The sequence below is a fragment of the Coregonus lavaretus genome (genome assembly GCF_964263955.1).
Source record: "Coregonus lavaretus genome assembly, chromosome: 36".
In the NCBI taxonomy this organism is placed as follows: Eukaryota; Metazoa; Chordata; class Actinopteri; order Salmoniformes; family Salmonidae; genus Coregonus; species Coregonus lavaretus.
In genome coordinates this window covers 829,671-838,863 of record NC_140023.1, presented here as the reverse complement: position 1 = coordinate 838,863, position 9,193 = coordinate 829,671, and the positions used below count along the sequence as shown (strand labels likewise).

The 9,193-nt window shown below is 42.3% G+C and overlaps 1 protein-coding gene across 1 annotated transcript in view; it reads left to right on the top strand.

Moving 5' to 3' along the window:
- Nucleotides 1-543: 543 nt before the first annotated feature.
- Nucleotides 544-9,193, top strand: part of LOC311110500 (WASH complex subunit 2A-like) — a gene marked incomplete at its 3' end in the record, with an annotated part of 19,922 nt that continues 11,272 nt past the window's right edge. The window contains exons 1-17 of the mRNA XM_084153021.1: nt 544-630; nt 970-1,059; nt 1,406-1,570; nt 2,066-2,134; nt 2,240-2,413; nt 2,733-2,826; nt 3,007-3,068; nt 3,216-3,269; nt 3,585-3,671; nt 3,912-4,014; nt 4,800-4,865; nt 5,136-5,257; nt 5,476-5,512; nt 5,785-5,838; nt 6,144-6,356; nt 8,218-8,351; nt 8,935-9,036. Of these exons, the coding sequence (XP_084009147.1) occupies nt 973-1,059; nt 1,406-1,570; nt 2,066-2,134; nt 2,240-2,413; nt 2,733-2,826; nt 3,007-3,068; nt 3,216-3,269; nt 3,585-3,671; nt 3,912-4,014; nt 4,800-4,865; nt 5,136-5,257; nt 5,476-5,512; nt 5,785-5,838; nt 6,144-6,356; nt 8,218-8,351; nt 8,935-9,036 (1,623 nt within the window). The 5' untranslated portion in view covers nt 544-630; nt 970-972. The remainder of the gene's footprint in view (nt 631-969; nt 1,060-1,405; nt 1,571-2,065; nt 2,135-2,239; nt 2,414-2,732; nt 2,827-3,006; nt 3,069-3,215; nt 3,270-3,584; nt 3,672-3,911; nt 4,015-4,799; nt 4,866-5,135; nt 5,258-5,475; nt 5,513-5,784; nt 5,839-6,143; nt 6,357-8,217; nt 8,352-8,934; nt 9,037-9,193) is intronic.

Below are 9,193 nucleotides of genomic sequence, written 5' to 3'. Positions count from 1 at the left end.
CCAATTTCGACTTTGTGGCTGTGGTAACTTGTGAAACTCAAGGGGTACCTCAACTAATGGTTATCCTTGGGACGCCCGTACCCTAAACCCTAACCCCTACCCTTACCTGTAACCCTTACCTAACCTTAACCCTAATCTTAACCCTTTCCTTAAACGTTTGAAACGTCAACTTCAATGGGGTGACGTCAGAGTTAGGACGTCCCAAGGACACAGTTTAGACATTTTCTTGCCTTTGGCATCGGTTACCCCACTCTCCCCTAGCGGGAAAAAAATGAATAAACTGCAGTGTTTCTCAAAAGATTAGACTTGGCCTAGAACAAATAAATGAATAATTCTAGCTAAGGAAAACTGCATGCAATTCAATAACATAGCAATGCATTCAACATACACATTACATACCATACAAACAAAGTACTGTATGTATTGATTACTATTGCCAATTTAATGTAGTAACGTTGCATTGAGTCAGGTGACTGCCATCAGCTGATTGCCTCCAGACAGACAGATTATGGCCGACCAGTCAGAAGCTCAATTAGGAAACGGCTGAGTTTAGCATAATCGATTCTCTTTTTACGCCTTCTGGGGCTCATATTTCACTATCGTGGACAACATTTGCCAACAGTTACTAAGGTGAGTTTAATAAGAATATCGCTGAAAGAGCGTGAGTACGCTCTCAATGCATCATTGCCTAGTTAGCCAGTCCCAGGCGGTGCATAAACGTTCCTTCAACTAACTAACTATCTATCATTCCAAATGACTTTTTGCGAAAGCTTGTGACTTCCCAATGAAACATTGCACCAACAATGTTCGTAAGCTAGTTTGCTAGCTAACGTTAACTAATCTGTCTTGCTTACATTGCAATAAAGCAGCCAGTGGAGACAATTTATTTAACTCGCATTTGCCAATCCATGCCTGTGTTGATAGGTCGCTATCAAGTTGTATCATTTGGGCTGCTTATTGACATATCAGGTAATGGATCGCCAAGTGTGGGAGAGACCCTGGACCTTGGAAGAGATGCGACAGACCAGCGCCAACTGGTCCCTGGCTGCAGACTCAGGAGTAGGCTAAGTGGAATTTGTTTATGGCCCTCATTTAGGCTTTGGTTATTATCTCTTGACTTATTCCGTTTCTGAATAACCGACTGTTTCTTCTGCATTTAACAATGTGTCATCTGCTGCCTTGGCAAGACAGCAACAAGGTGGCTGAAGCAGAAATAGACTGGCAGGCAGGCTCTCAGCCTCTGAATCTACATGTTATGGGTAGAGCAATCACATAGCATTGTAAACAGTAACACAACAGATTAACTACCTATATCTCTGTTGCAAAGACAATGTCCGCTACTGGACAAAAAGATACTGTTGAATAGATGAAGATTAAACAGCGGTTCGTATCCCCTCCTGCACAGCTCTTCCTGTTCCTGCAAGACTTCTCTCAGAGGATGCTGTCAAAGACTCATGAGATAGAGAAGCAGCTGGATGGACTGATCAGAGACAGCAAGGCCACAGACTGCTGCCTGCACACCGTCTTTAACGACTTCCTCATGCTCTCCAACACACAATTCATTGAAAACGTACGTTGTGGTGTGGACCGGAAATACCATGTCCGTGTTCATTAGAGCATTTTAACGGTAGAGAGCGGACTGAAACAGGGAAAGGACTACCTGTACTTGACTTTTCTAATAAGTAACACATATTTATTTATTTTTTGCTTCAAATGTATGTTTTACTACAGTGTGCCCAAATGAACACGACCCATGTCTTGTTCCTCTGTTGAGCTAGGTGCCCCTCTTCTTTAGAGGATGGCTGTGCCGTGTTTGACATTATCCAGGTTTTTTGAAACTTCACAAGCTTTTAACAAAATTAAGAAAAGATGAATCGTGCTACATGGTACGGAACTATGAGGAACTGATTCCTCTTGTGTTTAATTATGTGGCTGCTCATGATTCCTCCTCTTTTTCTTGACTATCACAGGGTGCTGTGTTACATTGATAGATACTAACTCATTCTTCTTGTATTGATTGTGTGATATGTTATTGATCTTTGTGTTTGTTTGTTGACCTCATCAGAGAGTGTATGATGAGGAGGTGGAGGAGCCCGGGCCAAAGCCTGAGGCCTTGGAGAGACCGCCTGAGCAGGTAAATCATCGACCTACTTCTTCCTTGATGTGTTACGATGTTATGTATAGCCCTGTGACATCGTGATTTCCTCCCCGGGGATAGTTAAATTCAATTTCCCCGCGGGAGAAGACTCGTGAGCAGAAGGAAGCCGAGCTGATTCCTAAGGTCCAGGAAGCAGTGAACTACGGTCTGAGGGTGCTGGACTCTGCCTTTGAGCAGCTAGATATCAAGGCAGGAAACTCTGACTCAGAGGACGAGGAGGCCACAGACAGAGTGGAGCCCATACTGGAACCCAAGGTGAGGGTGGAATCATCTGGAAACATACAGGATTAGAGAGAGAATTCAAGTTGCTTACTTCCAGATATCGCGTTAGGACTAATACCTGCCCAGTACAGTCAAGGGAGGATGGCCAATTTTTCTACGCCATTATTCTTTTGATCTCTCTTTGGGGTCTAGGCCGTGTTAAGCACTTTGTGACTGTTGATGTACACTTTTTATTTTTAGACTAACATTTGATTTGAATGATTCTGCCCGTATTGACCAATGATGTTATCTCTTGCCGCTTCTTCCCCACTCTTTCTTTCTCCAACCCACCTCTCTCTCTCTCTCTCTGTAGGACCTGTATGTGGACAGGCCTTTACCGTATCTGATTGGCTCTCAGCTCTTTATGGCGCAAGACGACATAGGACTGGGAGACCTCTCCAGTGAAGGTAGGTCACCTCACCTCTACGTTCTTCATGTACTATTTCTACTGAAGGAGGGTGTGTGTGTTCTTTGCATGTGTTTATGTTGTTAGTGTTCAACACTCTTCCAAGCATAGTGTTTCTAGTCTAACATTAGTCATGTTTCTCAGAGAGAAAGTGAAACTGATGTAATTTTTTATTTCACAGAAATGTCAATCGACAGCGATCGAGAGAGCGTCATCGAGAGCGGAGATGGCAAAGATGTGGGCGTAAGTCTTTTTCATCTTTTCATCCAGAAAGAGTCAGATGTTTTTTTAACAGAGTGAAGTTGGCATTATTGTACATCCTCAAAATAAGTTGAAAATACTGACAATTTGATTTAGATAACTTTATTATCCCTGTGGTGTTTGTGACAGCAGTCAGATGACGACTTTGACCAGGAGGTGGAGGGGCCAGGCAGCATTAAGAAGGTGAAGGTCAATTTCACTGTGACTGTCAGGGTCAACGTTCAAACCCAGAGTTAGTGGATATCTCTGTGATAACAATAAAAAAACATACAGGATTGTATCTCTGTGTGCACAATTCTGACAATGGATGATTAGGGTATTTGCCAATTTAATCAATGATGTAACACAACAGAAAAGTGTGTGATTGATTGAATCCTACCTACACTCTGGACACTGGCATGCTGTTGTTCATGGCGACGATGGTAATGATAACACCTTAGTGAGGATTGTGATGTTATTTGCAACCTCATGGATGACATTGAATGATTTCCCCTGCAGAAGTCGTCTATGTTGAGTGTTGAGGAGGACGAGGAGGGGGATTCAGACATATTTGGAGAATCGGACAGCGATGAAGATGACAGAAAGGTATGTTTGATTATAGTTTGCTGGTGGAGACTGATACTAACATTATTACGGACAGATAATTTATTAAATGTAACTATCCTTTATCTAGGTAAGTCAACATTGCTAATACATTAGTTTTATGACTTGAGGGAACATAATGGATGTGTCATGTCTCAGCTATTGAATGTAGATGTAAATGTGAAATATTTTTGTCCCCTTGCATTAATATTGATGTTCTATTCCACCTCTCTTTTACGGAAGTCTTTGTGTCACATTCAGAACACAGGACCATCATCCTTTGCTGATGAGCTGGCCGCCAGAATCAAAGGGGAACCTATCAGCAAGCCGGAGGGAGATCGCACATGTATGTTTGTTTGATATTACCTGTATTGCAAATTATTCATTATCACCTCCACAATTTCTTGGTTTATCTTAAACATATAATGCTTTCTGTATGAGCTCATCTGCTAGCCTGGGTACCAGTGTGTTTCTGCTAGCCTGGGTACCAGTGTGTTTCTGCTAGCCTGGGTACCAGTGTGTTTCTGCTAGCCTGGGTACCAGTGTGTTTCTGCTAGCCTGGGTACCAGTGTGTTTCTGCTAGCCTGGGTACCAGTGTGTTTCTGCTTTAGCCAACTTATTGCCAAATGATCGTAGTGCCCTGTGTTTTGTGCATTAATGTGACATGCCTGGATTTTTTTATTGAAAGCTTTTTCATCAATATGTCCCCTTTTTCTTTTTGTGACAGATGGTCCAGCACCACCCTAAGACAATTGCTTGAATTTTTGATGTAATTCTCAATTCAGGCTTAAAATACAGGATAACGTCTTGCTATGTCATATGACTGCACAAAACAGTCTGGCACCCAGATCTAATGATACACTGCACTCAATTGAAGAACAATCTGCCTAAATTCATGTATCTGTCCTCTCTGTTTTGATTATTATGGTCACTGTTTGCTCCATACAAGTTTCAAGATGTGTTTTCTGTTGGCACGTTTGTACATAATGTAGGTCATACATCAAATGTGATGTCATAATGCAAATAATGTCTCAGTCTTGGCAGATTACAACAGCACATACATGTTTCACTACATATCATTGTTCTGCATGTGCATGCTCATGTTTCCTTCCCCGTGTCACTTCTCTGAAGCGTTGTCGTCTGCCTCTAAGAAGAACAGTAAAGCAAAGAAGGAGCCCAAGCCTGAGTGGCCACCGGGTAGGACAGCAATTCACTCACTTATCTAAAATAGTTTTCTTTACTACGCATTGTGTACAAGCACCTAATCTCACACTATGTATCCATTTATATTGTATCTGCTAAGCTAACTGTTACTTCATAACACTTCAGTCAGAAGAGCATCAGTGGAGTTGGTCTCGCTGCAAAGTGACTGAATTAGATATAATTTCACAAGCAGTCATGACATTGCGGTATTTACCAGTAATTTCATTGACTTGTTGTTGTTGACACCTGTTTGTGTTGTTGTAGCTGTTGAAGATGACAGCGAGGAGTTGTTCGGGCTGCCCAAGATGGAGGATGAGAACTTCTCTCCGTTTGGAGGGAAAGGAAGCCTCTTCAGCGGAGGGAGAGGACTGTTTGATGATGAGGAGGTAGGCTCACCTGAACGCCATTTTGTAGCTTACATATCTTACTTTTTACATGTTACTTAACCATTGTAATTTCACATAAGATGATGGATAGAAATCAATAAGCGAACCGTTCAAAGAAAACAATCAATCTACAGCCTGTTAAATGCTCCCAAAGAGTACATGAAATGAGTTTTGTCTGAAACCATAGTGACCCTAATGATATGACGTTTGTTGTCCAGGGGGATCTGTTCTCTGTAGCAGAGGAGAAGACCTCAGGTAATAATAGCCATACAACCATCTGTTGAAACGCCAAGGCTGTTTTCATTAGGGCACACTTTAGATGTTTCAGATAGTAGCTTTCCATTTCTCTCAGTTTCGGGATGTTTTCTTATAAGTGAATTGAGAATGTTGTGCAATGGCTGTGGTCACTGTTTCTAATTTAATTTTCGTGGGTTACCTTATTCATTTTGAGAAATGCTTTTTCCTGGACGGTATAGAGACTTTGACCTGTTAACAGAACCTGTATGTCTCTGTTGTGTTTCTGCCAGAACCTGTCAAGCCTGCTACGAAGATTCCTTCAGGGGCTGTGTCAATATTCCCAGGTAACAGAAACATACCCCAAGGACAGCGAAGGCCTTTCAAAGATGATAAAGATGATTACATAGTAATAACAGGGTTACTCAGGAATGGGAAGGACACTTTTCTGGGGCTTGAGGACATAATGCCTCTTTAGATTTGGTCTTGCCTTTCTGAAACGGAATTGGATTTATTCAATTCAAACTAAATACTACTACAAAACACGACTACAGACAGTCTACGATGTTGACAATTCTGTGATGGTATTGACAAGTTCATCCTCTACAGATTTGATCTGACAAGTCTATCCTGTCCTGTTCTTTCCCCATAGAGAACAGCCTGTTTGGCACTCCCAATGACTCAGACTCAGTGGAGGGTAGAGAAAGAGGTATCCCAGACAAACCCAACAAGACCCAGACATCAGCCCCTAGAAAGACCGCAGGAGGAGGAGGAGGAAGAGGAGGAGGAGGAGGAGGAGGAGGGGGGCTGTTCGATGAGGAGGATGTCTTCTTCACCGGTAAAAGCCTTAAAAAGTCCAGCTCAGGTAAGTCAGTCGAACCGTAACCTCTCTTTCTAACACGGTGGGCAAGATCCGAACTTGAGATCAACGATCGTAAATATCAGTGAAAATCTTACGTTGACATCACGCTAATACATAATTTACTCTTACAGTGAGGGGAAAAAAGTATTTGATCCCCTGCTGATTTTGTACGTTTGCCCACTGACAATGAAATGATCAGTCTATAATTTTAATGGTAGGTTTATTTGAACAGTGAGAGACAGAATAACAACAAAAAAATCCAGAAAAACGCATGTCAAAAATGTTATAAATTGATTAGCATTTTAATGAGGGAAATAAGTATTTGACCCCCTCTCAATCAGACAGATTTCTGGCTCCCGGGTGTCTTTTATACAGGTAACGAGCTGAGATTAGGAGCACACTCTTAAAGGGAGTGCTCCTAATCTCAGTTTGTTACCTGTATAAACAACACCTGTCCACAGAAGCAATCAATCAATCAGATTCCAAACTCTCCTCCATGGCCAAGACCAAAGAGCTCTCCAAGGATGTCAGGGACAAGATTGTAGACCTATACAAGGCTGGAATGGGCTACAAGACCATCGCCAAGCAGCTTGGTGAGAAGGTGACAACAGTTGGTGCGATTATTCGCAAATGGAAGAAACACAAAATAGCTGTCAATCTCCCTCGGCCTGGGGCTCCATGCAAGAACACACCTCGTGGAGTTGCAATGATCATGAGAACGGTGAGGAATCAGCCCAGAACTACACAGTAGGATCTTGTCAATGATCTCAAGGCAGCTGGGACCATAGTCACCAAGAAAACAATTGGTAACACACTACACCGTGAAGGACTGAAATCCTGCAGCGCCCACAAGGTCCCCCTGCTTAAGAAAGTACATATACAGGGCCGTCTGAAGTTTGCCAATTAACATCTGAATGATTCAGAGGAGAACTGGGTGGAAGTGTTGTGGTCAGACAAGACCAAAATCGAGCTCTTTGGCATCAACTCAACTCGCCGTGTTTGGAGGAGGAGGAGGAATGCTGCCTATGACCCCAAGAACACCATCCCCACCGTCAAACATGGAGGTGGAAACATTATGCTTTGGGGGTGTTTTTCTGCTAAGGGGACAGGACAACTTCACTGCATCAAAGGGACGATGGACGGGGCCATGTACCGTCAAATCTTGGGTGAGAACCTCCTTCCCTCAGCCAGGGCATTGAAAATGGGTCGTGGATGGGTATTCCAGCATGACAATGACCCAAAACACACGGCCAAGGCAACAAAGGAGTGGCTCAAGAAGAAGCACATTAAGGTCCTGGAGTGGCCTAGCCAGTCTCCAGACCTTAATCCCATAGAAAATCTGTGGAGGGAGCTAAATGTTCGAGTTGCCAAACGTCAGCCTCGAAAACCTTAATGACTTGGAGAAGATCTGCAAAGAGGAGTGGGACAGAATCCCTCCTGAGATGTGTGCAAAACTGGTGGTCAACTACAAGAAACGTCTGACCTCTGTGATTGCCAACAAGGGTTTTGCCACCAAGTACTAAGTCATGTTTTGCAGAGGGGTCAAATAGTTATTTCCCTCATTAAAATGCAAATCAATTTATAACATTTTTGACATGCGTTTTTCTGGATTTTTGTTGTTGTTATTCTGTCTCTCACTGTTCAAATAAACCTACCATTAAAATTATAGACTGATCATGTCTTTGTCAGTGGGCAAACATACAAAATCAGCAGGGGATAAAATACTTTTTTCCCTCACTGTAGGTATGTGAATCAAGTTTTCACCTTATTTTTCATTCATGCAGTAAGTTTCACATCTTAGATCTTGCCACACTATGACTGTCTTTAGCACAAGCACTCATAATGTGTTGCCACCTGTGTTCAGCTGGACAGGAGAAACTCAAGCAGAAGAAGACAGGGGATCTGTTTGGAGGAGGTGATGAAGATGAGGATGGTGACATATTCAGTGAGAGCTACGGCGCTCAGAGCAGGAGGGAGGTGGTGGAGGAGGTGAAAAAGGTGAATATACACACGTGTACAGAGCATTGTTTTTACGTATGCTGTATCATAGGGCCTCCACTCACTGCTTTAGAATGTAGAGAAAAACTGGGTAATTCAACAGGGTGCTACGAAAGTCATGTCAAAATGTTGTAGAGTTCTATTGAGCAGTGACCACTTTTTGATCATGCCTGTGATGACATTCCATTTACTCTAAACATGCTAAATTCTCTGAGTAAATTGTCTAACCTTTGAACCATCTCTGGTAGTGACATGGGGTTTAGACTATTGTTTTTCTGACACAATTCTCTATTGAATGGACATATTTGTATATACCTTGAATTAATTAATACTTTTATGGGTGAACATCTTACATATTAAGTGGGATACTTGTTGATTGACTAACATTATTAGCGTGATCATGGTTATTAATTTAGGGGACTTGGGTATCATGATTACATGTTGCTTACTTACAGTAGTGTTGATGAGTTGCACTGATGATGGTTGTTGGTTTCAGTGATGAGTTGTGCTGAGGATGATGATGGTTGCTGTGATGAGGATGATGATGGTTGTGCTGAGGATGATGGTTGTTGGTTGTGTTTAGATGCCAGCAGGAGGTGTCTCCATGTTTGGTCCTGGTACCAAGAGCCTGCTGACTGAGGCACTGAAGAAACAACAGCCCTCCACCAGCCAAGAGTCAGAGGAGGTGGGAGTCCTCTTTCATCCATTCCATCATCTCTTTCTTCCATCTCTTTATCTATCTGCATTCTTTCTTTCTTTCTTTCTTTCTTTCTTTCTTTTCTTTCTTTCTTCTTTTTCTTTTCTTTCTTTCTTTTCTTTCTTTCTTTCTTTCTTCTTTCTTT